Here is a 19,880-nt window from a genome sequence, read left to right as displayed (position 1 = left end):
AAGGGTCTAGGGTTTAGCATTGATCAAGAAAGAAGCTTCAATAAGAGAAAACTTACCGAAGGGTTTTTCTCTCAAGAGAAGAGAGGTTTTGGCCCTTGCAGAGAGCCAACATTTGTGTTCTTGTCTTTATGTTTTTGGTAGTAGTTTGATGAAACACACACACTAATAATAAGAAGAAGATCAAGCTAAGATAATTGTAAAAGTGCTTCAAAAATTGTTATCATGTCAAGAAGAATCACACTACACCTAATTGCCCAAGATTCTTCAACAGAAGGACCCTGAGCTAATGACCTAGCTCTGGGTGCTAAAATTGTTTGATGACTCCTCTCAAACTCCAAGGAATGGTGGAAAATCTCTTTCATTCACAAATACTTTCATAAAAACAAGCTTCTTTGGCCAGAGGATGAGATATGGTCGGAACAAGGCTCTAAGATATGGTGGTTGTGCAAAGCAGTTGCTCCAATCATTATTGACAATTTGGATTGGCAGATAGAAAATGGAGCTCAGATTTGCCTCTACAAGGATCAAGTTCCTTCAGCAGCAATGGTAAAGAACATGAGGATATGAGGGATTTGGCATCATGGATGGCAGGAAACAAATATGAAATAATCGTTGATATATCATTATGGGACCTGAATGGTCAATGGACTAGGTGGGATTGTCCAAACATGCCTTCCAAACTTCGACCCAAAGGGGCTCCCTTCTAAAAGCTCTAAAGGGGCTCCTTTCTAAAAGCTCTAAAGGGGATATTGTCACTTCAAGACTGGATCAACCAGCGTGGAAGGGCAGCAAAAATAATGTATACTTTATTAGATCGGGCTACGAGCTTTTGATCCAAAATTGCCCTCATCCCCCCAGATCGAATATGGAGTCAAATTTGGAATAGTGACAGTCTATCCAAAATAAATATGATCTGCTGGGAAATGGCACAGGGGAAAATATTACCTATAGAGAACTTGAAAAAACGCAATATTCTCAGTCCATCCAGGTGTGTGTTATGCGAAAACAAGGAATAATCAATATCTCATCTCTTTAGCCATTGTCATTTTGTATTGGAGGTTTCGGAAATAGCGTTGGACAAACCATTAGAAATCACATCCATTCCTGATGGTTGGTAAGAAGTGTTTGAAAGCTGGAAATATAGGATCCCCTGGCAATGTTCAGCAAGCTCTATTCTTATGTTATGTTTGATGGCACTACCAAAATTCCTATGCTGGGTGATATGAATTACCCGCAACCAAGTAATTTTTCAAGAATTGTGACCCTCTGCTCCCAAGGCGGCCCTCAAGGCAGTGCAATTGCTCTTTCAGTCTATCATTGCTAGTGGGTATGACTATGAGGAGAAAAATTCTTTACCGCAAAATCAAAGGGACCGGTTCAATCTAAGACATCCCTTAGATCAAGATAGTAGCTTCAGTCAAAAACCTCACCCACCCAAATCATTTCAAATCAAAGGAAGAGTTTCATGATTGGATAAGAAAGAACCGAAGTTTTTTTCTCTTCTTTGATGGTGCCTTGAAAGGTAACTCTAGGGAGAGATCAAGTTGGCAACTTCAATCTTTAATTAACCAAATTTGAAAGGATAGAACTCTTTCATATTCAAAGGAACCTCAATTTTGTAGTCAATTCCTTAGAGCAAATAAAAGGGTCACCTAGATCAAGGAATGTTGCAAATGGAAGAGGGGAGAACTATATTAAAACCCATCCCATGAATCCTTTTTTCGCTTGCTTGAGAGCACAGGTCTGAAAGCGCATGGTCTACCCTAGCCCGCGCAAGCATACAGCCAAGAGTGGATCTCAGCCGCAATGGATCCAGGAGGCGGCTCTGAGATCCCTCCTCCCTCGCCTCCTGAAGTAGAAGCTTTCAAGAAACTTGTTGCAGCAGCTGGAAAAAGGCCGATTACTGGAGCCCAACAGAAATTTGTTAAAAAATTGGACAGTATACCTACGGTGGTTCTGCTGGCGGAAGAAACATGCAGATCGGCTCTGAATCTAGCAGAGAGGGGACTCATTGGTCAGTTCACAAGGCTCTGGCCATCCCCGAAAGCGGTAGAAGATTGGGTAAATCGAAACTGGATCCCGCTGGTTTCGGAAGGAATCAAAAGTCATTTTGTTGGGAAAGGTTTCTTTGTGTTTGTATTTGACAATGTCGAGGACAGAAGTTTGATCTTCAGGAATGGGCCATATTTTATGGGCCCTCAGGGCCTCTATTTGAACAAATGGTCTCCAGATTTCGATCCGGCTCAGGATGTACCCACAGTTGTTCCAGTGTGGGTGCGACTACCTCATCTCCCCCTCCATTGTTGGAATCAGAGGTCGTTGCAATACATAGGCAACGCCCTTGGTAAATACATAGATCAAGCGGCGAGAAAAGATCAATACTCCTGCACCAGAATATGTGTAGAAGTCGATCTGGAAGTTGGTTTACCTGAGGCCATCAAACTTACTGTTGCTGATTGGACTCACATCCAAGAGCTTGACTACGAGCAGCTTCCCTTCAAATGCCGACATTGCCACGAGTATGGGCACTTTGCAAGGTATTGCAAGAAAAATAACGAGGAAGTAACAGAGAAAGAGAAAGGAGAACAATGGAATCAAGTCAAGAAACCAGCAAACAACAGGCAGAACAACAAATCAAAAGGCAAAGAGACTGGGAAAAAATCAGGGCAAAGCAATGGAAATCCTACAGATTCAGGGAGCAAGGAACCTAACAACACTGAGGTGGGCAAAAATTCCTTTGATCCTCTCAAAACTCCTCCAGAATCTCCAGAAGAAGATCGGGAAGGGTTCCTCCAGCCAAATGACACCACCTCTCCGGAATCAGGTAATGTTGAAACAATCCCCTCAAGTTCGGTCCTAGGCAATAATCCCTCTCCTTCTTATGCAGAAATCATAAAAAAAAGAAGACCACAGAAAATTCAGGCTCATTGGAGGATGAGACCTTTGAGAGGCCTTCGAAAAGAACCGAAAGGAAAACCCTCAAGGAAACTAGAGAAGAAGAAGCAGAAAGGCTAAAAACCCTAGGGAGTCAAGCCACCATTGAGATGTCTTTGGGGAGGAATACTAGAACCAGGCCGGCCAAGGGAGGTGGTCCCGCTCCAACGAGTAGTAAGTAATGCAACTGGTCTCTTGGAACTGCAGGGGTTTGGGGAATCCTGGAAAGGCAGAAGCAATAAAAGATCTTTTGAAAATGGAATCCACAGATATTCTCATGCTCCAAGAGACCAAAATAGAAGGGGATTCCCTTCTTCATACAAGCAGTTCAAAATGGAAATTCGATAATGGGAAGGCAGTTAGTGCCAGGGGCATGGCTGGAGGAATAGGAACCCTTTGGTCTGGAAAAACCTTCTCTCTAGAAAGATCCCATGAAACACAACATTGGATCTTCACTGAACTTCGACACACCACAAGTAATCTCAGTCTAGCATTATTCAATATGTATGTCCCAGTAAACTATGCTGAAAAGAGAGAGTGTTGGAAGTCCCTGTCGGAGTTTTTAGATCTCCACAACCCAAAGAATATTGTCATAGGAGGAGATCTGAATATCATAATGGACCCAAAAGAAAAAAGAGGTGGAATTTATACTAGAGACTCCATGCTCTCTTTTGTGGAAAATCTTGCCCAACAATGGGATCTGGTTGATTTTAAACCTGTGAGAGGAGAATTCACTTGGACTAACAATAGAACAGGGGAGAATCACATTTCAGCCAGGTTAGATAGATTTTTCATTCACAGCTCAATCTTTTTGGACAGAAGAATAGTCTTTTCCAAAATTCTACCGAAGTTAACCTCGGACCATAAGCCAATCCTCCTCGCTTTGAAAGAGGAAGAAGACTTAGGACCTCTTCCTTTCAGATTCAGCCCTCTCTGGGCTGAAAGAGATGGGTTCCTTGAAATAGTCCAAACAGCCTGGTATAAAGAAGTTACAGGATCCCCAAGCTTCGTATGGGAGCAAAAGCTAAAAAATGTGAAGTATGCCTTGAAAGATTGGATAAAAAAGGCGATAAAAACTCCAACCAGCCAGAGGAAGGAAGTTGTCCAACAGCTGGCAGATTTTCAATTTGATATGGAAAAGACAGAAGTCTCCTCTTCGGAGTTAGACAAAGAAAAAATTGCTCAAAGGAGATCATATAGCTCCTTTCGGAGAGAAGAAGAATACTGGCGAATCAAATCTCGCAGCTTGTGGTTAAAAGCTGGAGATAGAAACACAACCTATTTTCATAGACAATACAGAGCCCGTCTCTCACGCAATCATATTGCAGAAATTGCCGCTTCTAGTGGGCAGATGTGCAAAGGGACTGAGCAGATTAAAGAAGCAGCAAGTAGTCATTTTCAGAAATTACTCAGCGCAGAAGGGGATGGGTGTGATGAGGATATAAATGATTTTCTCGCACACATCCTGATTCTGGTTAATACAGAAGATAACAACACCCTGTTGAAACCTTTCTCGGAAGAGGAAATCTCAAAAATAGTGTGGTCCATGGAGCCAGATAAAGCACCAGGGCCAGATGGTTTTTCAATTCATTTCTACAGACTTTGTTGGGATATAATAAAATCAGACCTTCTGAGAATGATTCAAGGCTTTTTGAGAAAAGCTAAGGTTGGAGGAGGAATCAACTCCACATTTCTCGCTCTGATCCCCAAGGAAGTGAATCCTGGGTCCTTTGAAAGATATAGACCGATTTCGCTCTGCAATGCCTCCTACAAGATTCTGGCTAAGCTGCTGGCTAATCGAATCAAACCACTGCTGCAAAAACTTATTTCTCCTACTCAAGGAGGGTTCATGAAAGGAAGGCACATCTTGGACAATGTAATTCAAGTCCAAGAGGCTCTGCACTCCAGCCATTCTCGAAAAGAACAAGGTATGCTGATTAAACTGGACATGTCTAATGCTTTTGACAGAGTTAATCGTTTTTTCTTGTACAGGGTTCTTCACTCCTTTGGTTTCAGCCAGGAGTTCATAAATCTTATCAAAGCTTGCACAGGGAAGGTATGGATCGCGCCACTAGTAAATGGAAGGCCAGCCAATTACTTTCAAGCAACCAGGGGTCTGAGGCAAGGATGCCCACTGTCCCCTTTCCTCTACATTCTGATGGCAGATACTCTGAGCAGAAGGTTATCTTACGAAAAATATGTTGGCAGCATTCCTGGGATTCGAATAGTAAAAGGAGTGGATCCTGTGAATCATGCTCTATTCGCAGATGATTCCTTAATGCTCGGAGGAGCATCTCTTCGAATGGAAAATTCTTTCAAAGTCATTCTCAATAAATTTTGCAGTATCTCTGGTGCTCTGATAAATGAAAGGAAAAGCGTTGTATATGGTTGGAATACAGAGCAAGATACTATAGACAGAATTGCAAACCTTCTTGGCTTCGTTGGGTTTGCATCCTGGGAGAAAATAAAATACTTAGGACTCCTGGGCTCTAACAGGAATAACCTGTGGGAGGAAATCATAGCCAAATTCAAAAAAAAAATCGCAGTCTGGGGAGGATATTGGCTCACAACAGCAGGCAAATTAGTTCTAATTAAATCAGTGCTATCGGCGCTGCCCACATTCCAGGCCTCTCTCATGCTGGCACCTAAAGCAATTACAGATCAGATAACAAGGTTAATGCGGGAATTTTTGTGGAACGGAGGAAGAGGAAATAACAAAAGGTTTCACCTCGTCAATTGGGAAACGGTGAAAAGACCCCTCGTGGAAGGAGGGTTGCAGATCAGAGAACCCACGCATGCAAACATAGCGATGGGTTGTAAAATTTTGTGGCAGCTTCATACAGAACCCAACCATCCGGTTAGTCAGATTATTAAACTTAAATATCTTAATAACCAATCGTTGAAGCATTTCAACACAGAGAAAACGCCAAAAGGTTCCTTGGCTTGGACCTTGTGTAGTCGAGGAATTGAATTTTTCAAAACCTTCCTTTATCGCATACCTGGAAATGGCAGAAACACTAAGCTATGGAGCGATAGAATAATGGGTCACCCTCCTTTAGCAGAAGTAAAAGAAATGGATGAGATAAGAGCCTGGCTTATCGAGAAAGGAATTCAGAAGTTAGAAGATATCTCGGACTGGGATAACAATGGGAATTGGCAGAGCTGGAAGTTCCCAAGAATTCCAGATTGCTTGAAATTGCAGTTTGAAACTCTTATTGAAGCTATCACTGATTTCGCTCTGGTCCACAAAGATGAGAATGACTCCTGGGGATGGGGCAGATTTGGGGCTTATTCAGCTGCCCAAGGATACTTCCAGATGCAATCTAGGAAGGATTCAATCCACCCGGCTTCCTTTTGGAAACAGGTTTGGGATAGCTTCAGCATCCCAAAAATTAACTTTTTCTTCTGGACAGTAATGCACATGAAAATTCTGACTGGCGAGAACTTGAACAAAAGGAACATCGCAGGCCCCCATCGTTGCATTCACTGTAAATGCGCTTTGGAAACCACAGATCACTTGTTTGTCGAGTGCGAGTTCGCGAAGAAGGCATGGTTTTTCTTTCTTCAAGGCCTAAATCTTCCCTTTCCTCCACAGACCTCGATAGTCTCTCTGTTCTCTTCGTGGAAGGACAGCTATCATTATAGAATCAGCAGCAAGACTCTCTGGTATCGAGTGTGGATAGCAATTCCAAAGTATGTTTGTTGGAAGTTGTGGCTCGCCAGGAATGATCTCATTTTTAACAACACTGAGTGGACCCCAGATAAGGTGGCTGCAAGAGCAAAGGGCCTCCTAATCGAAACCTTAAATCAATTCTCCTTTAAAGAGGATAAAACTTTCCTAAATGAAGAAAGGTCGTGGCTAGAAGCTTTTTCCTACAGAGATAGAAACCAAATTCTCTCCCGCCCAACTCAAAAGGAAAGATGGCAAATTCGAGATCCGGATGACAGCTTCCAACAATGGTGGAGAACCATGGGTAAGTGCACAATTTTCTTCGATGGCACTTCTAAAGGTAACCCAAAAAAAGCAAGTGCTGGAGGAGTGATCTATTTTCCAAATGGGATCAAAGAAGACAGGTTCAGCTGGGGGCTCGAACAGAAAACCAACAACCAAGCTGAAATCCTTGGCTTATTGAAAGCCTGCCAATTGGTTAGAGAGAAAGACATAAGAGAAATCCTAGTCTTTGGAGATTCGGAAGTTCTGATAAAAGCTTTCAACACTGAGAAAGATCTAAAGAATCGGGGGCTAAACAAGCAGCTAATAAGATTGAAGAGAATCTTGCAAGAAATTCCCTCGACTCAATTTTTCCATATTCTCCGGAGCTCAAACAACGAAGCGGATAGCTTGGCAAACATAGGATGTACGCTGGATACTGGAATGCTAAGCATAAATGCTAAGACCCCGGTTAAGGCATTAATCCCTTGAGGATGATGTAATGAAATTTCTACTCTCTGTAAATGGTTGATTGGCTTGGCCCAACCTGATTTTTCTCATAAATAAAATATAATCGTTTCAAATAAAAAAAAAACCTATCCCATGAAAAATCATACGATGATCAGGATCAAAAAGACAAAGGGCATATTACAAAGCGGGAACAGTGGATGGGACAAAGGCATTAAATTTCCCTCAATGCAAATCTATGGGCACAAAGTACCACAGTGGGGAGATTTCTTATTAACTCACAAGAACCAACTCAAGCTAACAAACGAAGAAATCACCATGATCAAGCCATGTCAGTGGATAGATGTCTCAAGAAAGCTCTTGTTCATAAATGGGAAGGGAAGTGGAGGCATGGCTTCAAATCTTCAATTACCTCGGCCACACAAATATGTTTGCAAGGAATGATGGATGCCATAATGAAGTGCAGGAGTGCAGGATAGTACCTTTGATTGCACTCTCAAATCATGTAGGAATTAGAGAGCAAATTAAGAATTGCAAGTGGTGAATTAAACATCGGGAATTGTCGATGCGGAGAAGAAAGGCATATCTCTGTGATATTAAATGGAAAGGGTGCGAGCATGACTAGGAGTAGGTCGAATCAATAGGCTATAAAATAAGGTGGGACGACACTACAATAGTGAGTTATCTTGTATCTTTGCAAAGAGAGTTGAAGGTGTTATCTCAAGGTTGTATTGATGGAAAACCAAAAGCCCTTTGAGAGTGAGGAGAGCAATTACCACTCAGTCAAGCTACCCTCCTATGTGGAATTCCTCATTCGGTCAACAAGTACGCATGGAGAAATGTTGTTATCTGAGTTTCATGCCCTAAAATCGATAAACTGCAAACCTTGGTCGATATGTTGCATCACAATTTGGCGCTCTAAGAGTCAATTCTAAACCAACTGCATGTAGAGGAGTTGAGGTGGATAATGTCGAGGTTCAGAGAGATACGAGAGCAAATGCAATTGCAACATCACTGAGGGAGGAATATCATTCTGCTATGATTGTTCATCGAACACGGAACTCTAAAGCAACCCATGTCAATGGGGCAAACTTGGAAGCGACCTCCTATTTTTTTCATGTTTAAATGTTATTCAAATTTGTATGCATTTTGGCAGTTTTTTAGCATGTTTATAAGCCAGATAGCAGTAGGATAGTTTATGTAGTCAAGTCATTTGGAAAAACGGGAACTATTTGATATTTTGGAATGCAAAAGAAGAAAATTAAAATCAATATGTACAAGGTTCTATCCTTCAAAACAAAACAAACAGCATTAATATAAAACCTGTTGTCGTTTCCTTTATAAATAAATAATAATAATAATAATCAATGCATTTTGATGAAATCTTGTCTCTATGGCATGTATTCTCATAACAAGTCTTTGAATAATTTTATGAAATAGCATCCTCAAATTATTATATGCACGATGAAATAGCGACACATTAATCCTTAAAAATCATTTGGTGTTCAGTACGGATTGCTATTGCTAATAGGCAAGGTTTGCAAAGTTGCTCGGATGCAAAAAGAAATTCCTTCTTAGTTGAGAGGGAGTGTTAAATTTGACAGCTCAGGGATAAATTTCTCCTAGAAGAAATCATATCTTTTAGTTCCGTTTGAACCACCTATAATAAAATTTCATTTCTAACAATTCTAATATTACTTTCCAAAAATAGAAAGTCACATCTCAATTTGGAAGTGACTTTCCAAATACAGAAAGTCATGTATAAATGATCAAAGATGATCTCGACATATGGAATCCACTTTAAAATCAAATCAATCATGGTTATACGAGTCAAGAATTAATATTTTTATCTTTACTAGTATTATTATTATAATGACACTATTACTTATAAAATATTCTAAAATCATTCACCTTTAATGGATTAATAAAAACGAATTATCTCATGAAATAAGTAAATTAAATTGAGAATCTCTTATTTGTTAAATTGAACCTCTCTCTTGGAATAAAATAGTAACTCCACACTTAAGAGAATGTAACTCTCTCTCACTAATTCAATGTATGACAACACTGTAACTCCTTTTCATTATATGCACTTGTAACTCCCTCATTCAATTGGATTTGTAACTCTCCCCAAATTCTTTCTCTCTCCCCAATTCAAATTGTAACTCCTCAAGACAAGTGTACCTCTCTCTCTATTCTTGGGATGAGTTACACTTATCCTCAAATAACTCCTCCCTCATGGAATTCAATTCTCCTATTATTGGCTCAAGGAATGAATTCATTTTGTAACTCTCATTTCTCATCTAATTAAGCAAGAACAAGAGAGAGTTGAATGTAACATGTTCATTGTGAAGAAGGAGAGCTAAAGTTGAGTATGTACAAGAGAAGTATGAAAGCAAGTGAAGAGTAAGAGAAGGGGAAGAGTTGAAGAAAATATGTAAGACAAAATCTAATCAAGAGGAGGAGATTTTCCAACAAAGAGCAAGAGCACTTCAGCTGCAAATTGATCAAACATTGATGAATTTATTCATTCTCATTCTTTTTCTCTCGTTGTACTCTGTTGAACAATTGAAGAAATCTAATAGAAAAATAATCATTTGGGTTTTCCCCTTGTGGGTTTTTCCCTGGGCATTAGACCTAACTCTCAGTGTCTCATATTTATGCTTAGTTGTCTTCATATGATCATTAAGTTTATGTTCTATCCACAATTGTTGTTCTGAAAAGTTGTGAAGAAGAAATCTGCATTTTAAGTAATTGTAACAGCATAGTACATTCAGTTTTCTGCAAAGTACATTCAACTTTCTCCAAAGTAAATTCAACTTTCTGCAACATACATTCAGTTTTCTGGAAAGTACATTCAACTCTCTACAAAGTACATTCAGTTTTCTGCAAAGTAAATTCAATTTTTTACAAGTACATTCAGTTTTTTGCATAGAACTTTCAAGTTTCTGCATAGAACTTTCATATTTTAACAAGATCTAATTAAGATTGTGGGTCAAAGAAAAAGGTTTGTGGGTTCACAACATTAAGGAGACTAATTTGTGGGCTACAATGTGACCCTGCAAAAGAAACCACAACGTGTTGTCACACTATTGCAGATTTCTTTCACAAACTCTTGTCAGAACCACAACAATATTTTATGGCTACATGTAATTGTGGCATGCAAGAGGCATGATACCTGTATAGATGTTTTTCTATGCAATGCCAACAATAATATTTGCTGGTGCAGACACTCAAAACACTCTTGTAATTATGTACGAGTGAGAGTTAGCACCTTGTCTTAGATCAAAGTTAAGTGATCACTGCTTTCAGTGCCTTATTTTCACAAATGTTTCACTTCATTAATCACAATTTTCTTGTGTCTTACCACAACAACATTGTTTCAGATTTTTCTTAGAGACTTTTCAAAGCAAATAAATGGCATTCTGCAAAATTTCCAACATACAACAAAATAAACTAGATTAAGGAAAAACAGACAGCAAACTGAAAAATAAATCAAACATAGAGACTCTTCAAAGAAAATAAATGGCATTCTCCAAAATTTCCGACATACAACAAAATAAACTAGATTAAGGAAAAACAGACAGCAAACTCAAAAATAAATCAAACATAGTAGCGGAAACTTTTTATTACCCTTCATCTTCCCGTGATTCTTTGTCAGGCTCGTTTGCATTGGAATTAAGAGTTGTTTCCGATAAACATAACTTCTTGTTTGTTGCTTTTTGTTTGTTCTGCATAAAACACAAGATAAATTACTCGATTTTGCAAGAAGATTTCATTTTATCATTGTCAATATTTCAAGGGTTTCCACAAATAATTATAGAAAACACAAATAAGTACAAAAACCAACTACTCAACTCTAAAAAGGACCATTGAACCATCAGCATTAGAGTTGGTTACCTTTCATGCTTGCATCTTATTGAAATGAATCATGACAAATACTAAGTATATACATAAATATTTCTAATATTTACAAATTATACAAAACAAAAGCATCTAAATGAACTTATGACACTGGAGCTTCTGTAAGAAACGAGAGACCCAAGATCTATTGTCATGTGTGTTGGAAAATGTAACTAGGTTCAATCTTCATAATGTCTAGACTCTAATGTAATCGTGATTTTATGTATTTGATGTAAAGAGAAAAAGAGAAATTATTATTATTATTTTTGTAGCATGGGTTTCATGCTCAAGGTCAATTTTATTTATAGGTCAAGCACCCATTGAGTGCTTCTAGGGTTTTTCATAGAGTCAAGAAGTCAATTGAGTCATTGTAATATATAAAAGACCCCAATGGCATATTGTATCATGTCAAAAGAATTATTGTAAGTCAAAATGTGTCAAAGACTTCCTCCAAGACATGTCGGCCTTAGCCGAGGACAAGTCTACCTCATTAGGGCTATTGAAAAAAGCCTATATATAGGAGCTCGACTTCATTTGAAGAAGGCAATCAATCAAGCAAGCAAAGGAGTTCGATCACCAAGAAAAAGAAGCATAACAACTAGCGAAAAACGGAGAACAAAAGGAGAAGATAAATAGAAGTTTTGGGATCTCTTTTAGGGCTAAATCCTCCCACACATGCGAAAGGTCTAGGGCATCACTTGTGAAGAAATTATAGTCATCAAAAGAGCCAAATCAAGGTGTCTAAAATATCAATTTGCTAGTCGCGTATCAAGGGAAAAGAATCAAGCCAAGCGAAGTAGAAAAAGGATCAAAACTTGCCATAAAATACTCGCACATCCGAAATTGCAGTGATTTCAGGAAGGCCGAAAAGTACAGTTCTGAAGCAGTGACCAAATTCTGAACTAAGGTCGAAAAATCTGAAGTGTAGATGCAGTTTGACTAGCGTCGGCTTTGTGAAAGAAAAACTCATCAGGGGAAGTTTGACTTGGTCTTGGAGGGGTCTTTGACAAGGGTCTTAGGTCTTGGAATTTGTCATTTGAAGATTCTATAACAAGAGAAGAATTCTTGTGGGTTTTCCTCTCAAGAAGAGAGGTTTTGGGTCTGGTTTGCAGCCTACGTTTTGTGTCCTCTTGCCTCATTGATCATCATTGTTTGGTACCTGTTAGATGATCAAAGAACACTATAATAATCAAGATAAAAAGAAGTTAACTACAAACAATTATCGAAGTTAAGTTAAAGAACATCACAAACAATTATCGAAGTAAGAGAAATCACCCTAATCTAGCTACCCTAGATTTCTCAACATGGTATTAGAGCTAAGGTGATATCAACAAGAAGAAAGATGCAGCTTGCAAATCACTCCATTAAAGAAGGATACATTTGGGCCAAACATAAGAGGAGGATCAAGGAGAGTTAAACACATCAAGGAGGACTAGTCTACACATCATCTTCAAGGAAGGAACTCTTGGAAGAAGAAGAAGACCTAAAAGACCCTGACTCCATTCGAAGGACTCAAGGACTTAACACATTTGAAGCACGTTAAAGAAGTCTCCACATTCTACATCCTACATCCAAAGGAAGCAAGAAGAAACACTTCATCATCATCAAAGTAATCAAGGTGATCTCCCTCTCAATGAAGAAAGGGCCACATCTCAAGCATACTTGAAGAAAGGAGGTCATCAAGAAAGCAATCATCATCAAGAAGACATCTTCAATTGTCAACATCATCAAAGAAGGCATCTAGTTGAAGATATCATCATCAAAGAAGCATCTAGTGCAAGAGACCATCAAGGAGGTATCTTCATTTGACATGTACTTTATACTTTATGTCTCAATCCACAAACCAAATAACTTCTTTCTATGGAATTATCTCATCACAAATAGGAGAGACCTTTTCCTCATTTGGACATCATCTCATCACAACATCCTCCCTCTCTCTCTCTCTCTCTCTCTCTCTCTCTCTCTCTCCTTTGCACATGTGGCAGGAGGCCGAGTTTTTCTGAGCAGAACAGCTCGTTGATTTCAGGGCGTTGACCAGCATTGATTTTGGGTGATTTGACTTGCATTGACCTCGATTTTTGGGCCAAAAGTTCGATTTCTCTAGGCCACATTTATTGGCATAGAAATTGAGGTATTTGGGGATAGTTTGACCAACATTGACTTCTATTTTGACCACAGAAAATTACGGCAGAATTTCTCTCTCCCTTAACTGGATTTGACCTAAGTTTTTGAGCTGATTTGAAGGCCAAATTGGCCTGCTGTTTGGAAGATGTTTTGGGATAGCTTTGACCACCATTGACTTTCTAGTTAGGGATGGATTTGGCTGCTGATTTGACAGATCTGTTTTGGGCTAAATATTTGTACTCTCTCTCTCTGCTGAACTATTGAAGAATAAGAAGATTTGATCAAAAGGTTTCCCCACATTGGGGTTTGTCCCTAGCATCCACCACATCTTGTGTCCTCTTGTCTTGGCTTGTCTTATGCATATGTTTTTATGTTCTATCTGCATTTATTGTCAATGTTTATAAGTTAATGTGATTGCTACTAGATATAATTGGAATTTGTCATTGGGCTGCTAAAGGAACATTTAAGTAATATCTTAAGCATAGAACATACCATTGTTATCTAAAATTAACAGGTTTACATATCAGCTAACTGTTTGGGGTTGTGGGCATTAAACATTATGCTAAAACCTTGAAACTGGGAAGGCTACAGAACTCAGAAAATTTCAACACAATGCAGGTGTTCCTATTCAACCTAAAGCCCCTGGACCGACTAGCTCTTGGACAGCCAATCAGAAGACTCCTAAACCTTGATTTCCCAAATTCATGGATGGGCAAAAAGCAGGGAATTGTGGACCACCACAACATAACAACGATAATTCAGATTATTGGAAGGAGTATCAAATGCTAAAAGAGGAGACTCGTGCAGCCCTAACCTTTCATGAGTTATGTGGCATTAAGTACGAAGGTAGGCCTAGAAATTGTGGCAAGGATACACAACAAAATGTAATGGCCAATACACCACAAACAAATGCATTTGCCACACTTCAGACAATGCCTCAAATGACCATTGGTCAAAGAGGGGAGTATCCTCCTTTTGTTCAACTTGGGGTGTCTAGTTTGGAAGTTAATGGAAAACATGTCCAAGCAACATCTCGGTGGGCTCTGAAGGCATCTACTCATAAAGAAGAATAGAGAACAAAGGAGCAACAACAAGCAAGCATAAGTTAATGGAACGATTTTTGGGCTAGTTGCCGAAAAAACAGATCAAGATTCCAGAAAAGCTAATGAAAATGCTTTCAACAAGGCAAGTGAGTAGTGTTGGTGATGGATTTATTGAAAAGAAAAAATGCTCACATCTGAAGGTTAGAAATGAAGAAGGTGATAAACTTAGAGAGGGTGTTGACATGCATGATGCAATGGCAGGAGAGAATTTCATGATAACATGTGATGAAAGGAACACAAATTTTGACAAGAATGTTGCAAACGAGAGAGCAGTTCAAGAAGCTCTGATGGGGAGCTCAAATCATCATCCAGAGGGACATATGGAAATGATTGAATATGGCAATAAACAGTTGAAAGTGAATGAACTGCACTTTGAGGAAAGAAAGGGTGGAGTGGTTGAAGATGGTAGCAAGTTTTCACGGCAAGGAAATGATTTGGTGCTAGAGGATAATTTTAAGCAAGCAAGTGATCATCTCATCCTAGAGACAGAGGAGCGATTATTATGGAGGATGACAAAAACAGGCAACATTGCATCTCAGCCTCTCGAGACAATGGAAAAATTCAAGTGCACAAGGCAGGTCATCACAAATCAATTTCTGGAGAGAAAATGCACAAGCAAAGGCTTTCACAATCTCCTCCAAAAGATGTTGAAATGAAAAAGCATCAAAGACGATGACATTCACGTTCTCATTCAAAAGATAGTGAAAGGGACTTGCAACGCAAACAAGGCCATTCCAAATCACCTAAAAAAACTAAAAGTGGGGCAACACACAAAAAAGCATTCATCAACACTTCTGAAAAATATTGACGAAAGGGTGAACCATCTGACACGAAGTTTTTTTCCATCTCCTTCAAATTATATTGAAAGAGAGAGACTTGGACCAAATACGGAGAGGTGCCCAACACATGTTCTGCAGGTGATTGAAGAAGAGCTTACGAGGTTACAGCTTTTAGAAGCTTGTTCAAGTGAGTTCAAACCATAGCTTTAAAAACTGGTTCATTCAAACCAAAAATCAACCAAGCTAGCCGATTAGATAGGCTCGGAACCGAACCAGTAGAAGAAATCTGATTAGCAAGTCGGCTAGGACCAGTTAGGTGCCAAACCAACCATTTTTTACCAAACCAGCTAATTTGGCAACTAACTAGTCCTAATCAACCAATTCGGTCTACGCACTTTTCGACGGCTTTATGGAGCCCAAGATGGTATTTTTGGGTGGTTTTGACCAAACCTTGAGCGGATTTCTCACCAAATTCACTCCCCTAAAATTATAAAAGCAACCTCCTCTCTTTTGCCTTACACATTTTATTTCTAGTGTTTCTGAGAGTTTGAGAGCTTGGACAATGTTGCAACAACCTTGAGTTTTGGAGCAACAGAAGCAAGTTTGGAGGTTCTTTGTCATCTTGGAGGAGCTTTCTAGTGGAGTTGGCATATTTGGGAGGAGGCTTCATCAACTAGTTTTCATTTCCAACCTTCCAAGTATGATTCCCTATAAAATTTTCAAATTTCAATGTTGTCTCTATTATTAATTTGCCCCCCTCTTTTGAGTTTCAACTTTCAAGTTAAAAAGCATCAAGGAAGAAACACAGTAGTTGATCATAGGTTTTGCATTTTCCTATTTTATTTGCAAATTTCTTTCCTTCAATAAAATATTTGAAATTTCACCATCCATTATGGCCCCAAAAGCCAAAGGCATTGCATGGGTTCACCGTGATGTTTTTTATGGCAAAATCTTGTGTCAATATTGCAAGGACACAATGGGAGGAGGGGGTATTTATAGGTTGAAACAACATTTCATTGGTATAAGAGGCCAAGTAACCCTTTGTGATGCACCAAATAAAGTGATAGGGCCTATCAGGAAAGAATACCTTGGAAAGTTTGAGAAGTATCAAAAGGCAAACGCTAGGGAAGAGGCTATTCAAGATGAAATTGCAAGGAAGAAGGAAATTGCAAAAGCTATGGCTAGGAGAGAAGCAAGTCGGTATGATTATTTTGACCTTGAAGACTCCTCTATCCCTTCCACCAATCTCGATGACCCCTTCCATTATCTTCCTCCCCCTCTTGGGTCTCACTCTTGAACATTAAGAGCTATTTCACACCCTCCACCACCTTTGCCTCTGCTACTGCTAGCCATTGCCTCCCAACCAAGTCTAAGTCAACCCACCTTGGATGCTCACTAGAAAGCAATGCAAAGATGTTGCTTTTTAATACATTGTTAGATGGTGGTATGATGCACATATCCCCTTTAATTTTGCTTGCTCACCTTACCACCAAGCTATGTGGGAAGTTGCTATTGTTGCAAGAAAGGCATTGAAAAGCCCTATTAGGCATGGCTTGAGGGGAACTCTTTTGCAAAGAGACATTGCATCCACTGGAGATTATTTCAATGAATTTAAAGACTCATGGACCAAAACAGGTTGTTCCATCATGTCAGATGGATGGACTAATGGAAAAAACCCGTTAATTTTAGTTAACAAAGGTATGTTCTATGCTTAGCACCATTATTTCAATGTCCTTTAGCAGCCCAATGACAATTTCCAATTTACATTCCAATAGCAATCACATTAATCATTAATCACATTGACAGTAATTGTAGATAGAACATGAAATAACAAAATGTTGAATACAAGAGGACACCATATTTGGAAAATGCCAAGGAAAAACCCCAAGATGGGGAAAACCCTTCGATCAATTCTTCTTATTATTATATCAAATGTTCAACAGAAATAGAGAGAGTACAAAAGTCAAAATTGACTTGCCAAATCAAAGTCAAAACAGTCCTGTCAAATCTACAGTGAACAGCAATCAAAATTTTCCCTAACCATAAAGTTAACAATGGTCAGTGCAGCAACAAACAATCCTCTTTGGAGCTCGGTCAAAGGCAGTCAAACTTAGCCTTCAAAAGTGGTCGAAGTCAGCCCAAAACAATCATGAACACAACGGTCAAACTTTGCAGTCAACTCTACGATCAGACCTACAGTTAACCCTGCAATTGCTCTGTGGTCAAAGTCAATAGAATGCCTTGGTTCTTGTGCCAATAGATGCGGCCTGCCCAAAAAAAGTCTGGCACAAAAACTGCAGTCAAAGGAGGTCAAATTCATCGAGCTTATCTCGATTGCATATTGTCTGGTATTGTTAACGTGGCCAGTTGGGCACTTCTCCGCCTCTATTAATGTCTGTTTAAATAAACAGATAGACCCATTCCCCTGTCGAAGTTGGAAAACTCGCGAGTATTTTGCAATCCAGATCTGTTGTCGTATGTCTTTTCACATGTGTCTTTTCATCATACTTTTCACATAGCTCATTTGAATTTTAAATTTGAATTTGGAAGCCCGCCGAAACACAAAATATGAATTTATATAACTCCTCCGTAGATGATGCCATTCTCCAAGATCTGTTGGGATGGGGATATTCAATTGCTAAGGGTGCAGCGGAAGGCTGCCAGTCCCGCTCTCTATGTAAGTTTGTTATGAAGTCGTGGAAGAGGCACAGATCACCTTGTTTCCGATTCTACACCACACCATGTTAGTGAGAGGGGCAGTGTGTTGGATTTGCAGAACATTCTGCAATGATTTGCATTTGATACTATTTGCAGGGTTGCGTTTGGATTGCATTTGATACTATTTGCAGGGTTGTGTTCAGAGTCAATCCAGCGTGCCCGGAGGTGATGTCTCTTCCAGGGTTGTGTTTTTTTCTTTGCCATAATCTCACGCTGTTGTATTTGAAACCCCAAAACAGGAGGTGGGGTTGGATTCTCCCTCCCCCAACTTCTCAATTTATATCTATAACAGGACAGGAATTAGATAAAAGCTTGTAAGTCAATATGCTGAAGTCGTTTATTTATTTTTGTTAAGCAGACTTAGACTGTATGTTTGATCTTTTTCACTTCAAATAGATAATATGGATTCCTGTGGGTCAATATGCTGAAGTCGTTTATTTATTTTTGTTAAGCAGACTGAGACTGTACGTTTGATCATTTTCACTTCAAATAGATAATATGGATTCCCAAATTACTAAGCAGATTTAGCGTGTGACTGTGAGGAGCATTCGGGTGATGGTCACAATCCTAAAAATCATATACTGCTCAAAGGCATCTAGTAATTCCCCAAGGTCTTGATCTTCCCCAACAACAACATATTTCTTTGATAAAAATAACTAGCAGCATGTATATGTCTGTATATTTGATTTATAAGGTTACTCATGTTATGGTATTGATTGGTTTTGTGTTATTGCAGTGTTGGCACTTTGTGTTTAGCATGCGCGCAGCCCCGACGGGAGAGTGAATGGAAGTTCAATATAGACGAAGTGACACAAAAAACAACAATAGCAATAAGTGTAAAACGGGAGATGGAAGGAAAGGCAACACAGGAAAAGGGAAGAAGATGTCAACGAGAATGGGAAGGGTATTTTAGCAAGCTTTTGTATTTCTACTTTTGTTGTACTTACAGATTGGTCAATATGAAAACTTTTAAATGAATCCATGGTGAATTCATGATTATAGAAATTAACTGCGAAAAATATTCATATGTTGCCTCAACTAGTAAAACGAAATTGAACATTGTTTCGTTAATTTTATTATATTCGTTTCATATTTTGGTTGATCACATCTCAATATATTCTGATTTGAATAGTTTAACAATGGTGAATGTTGATTAACAATTATTAAAAATTAAATTATGATTAAACAATTTAATTACAAATAAACAAAAATTCAAACAAAGTCAAAAAGAATTGAATCTTTTTCAATGAAGTAAATTAATTCACAATAAAGTAAATTTTCCCATGTAAATTTTCAGTAGGAATAATTCACAAGAATAAAGTAACCTATCACAAATTCATTTGAAAGTCTTTATTCTAGGCGAAAAACATTTTTCATTTTAAGAATAGATGTTTGGAGGTTGGTTCACACTAATGAAAGAGGAAAGTTATTAAGAGTAAATTAAAATAGAATAATTTTTTGGTAATATTATAGTTTTAATTTGTTGATAAAGGTTTTGATTTTTAGTTTTTTTTTCAGTTTAATTTTTTTGAATAAAATAAATCAATTATATATATATATATATATATATATATATATATATATGGGTTATTTTGGGTGGTTTGGTGGAATAGTAATTATCTTTACCTAGTTTCAAATCCTCAATAGTGACATGATGAGTTATAATGTTTTGATAAATATTGTTGTATTGGCTTTGAGCCTTGCGAACTCTTAAGTGAGTATACTTGTGTGCTAGCCTAGTACAACAGCCTCAATCTAGCTCTTGAGCTTAAAGGGACGCTAGTTTATTTCCTCTAAACTACATATATATGAATGAGAAATATTACAGCAGTTAAAATAAGTTTTTGACAGCAACCTATAAGATTTTTTCCCTTTTTATGCCACTTAGTTTAAGGGGATGTTGCAAATTAGAAGATGGAT

The 19,880-nt window shown here is 38.6% G+C and overlaps 1 protein-coding gene and 1 pseudogene across 5 annotated transcripts in view; one reads left to right on the top strand and one right to left on the bottom strand.

Annotated features, from left to right (window-relative positions):
- The window catches only part of LOC149146751 (uncharacterized), a 374,303-nt gene that overhangs the window by 281,816 nt on the left and 72,607 nt on the right, over positions 1 to 19,880 (bottom strand). For all 5 annotated transcript variants that reach the window (XM_089446312.1, XM_089446315.1, XM_089446314.1 and 2 more), the window contains one exon: positions 10,967 to 11,064. In XM_089446312.1, coding sequence (XP_089302438.1) covers positions 10,967 to 11,064 — 98 coding nt within the window. The remainder of the gene's footprint in view (positions 1 to 10,966; positions 11,065 to 19,880) is intronic.
- The window catches only part of LOC149146752 (lon protease homolog 1, mitochondrial-like), a 73,890-nt pseudogene continuing 68,541 nt past the window's right edge, over positions 14,532 to 19,880 (top strand).

The sequence above is a fragment of the Pinus tabuliformis genome, chromosome X (genome assembly GCF_031772625.1).
Source record: "Pinus tabuliformis cultivar Carrire ecotype Pingquan chromosome X, CPIR1, whole genome shotgun sequence".
NCBI lineage: Eukaryota > Viridiplantae > Streptophyta > Pinopsida > Pinales > Pinaceae > Pinus > Pinus tabuliformis.
This window is presented reverse-complemented; position numbering and strand designations above follow the sequence as displayed.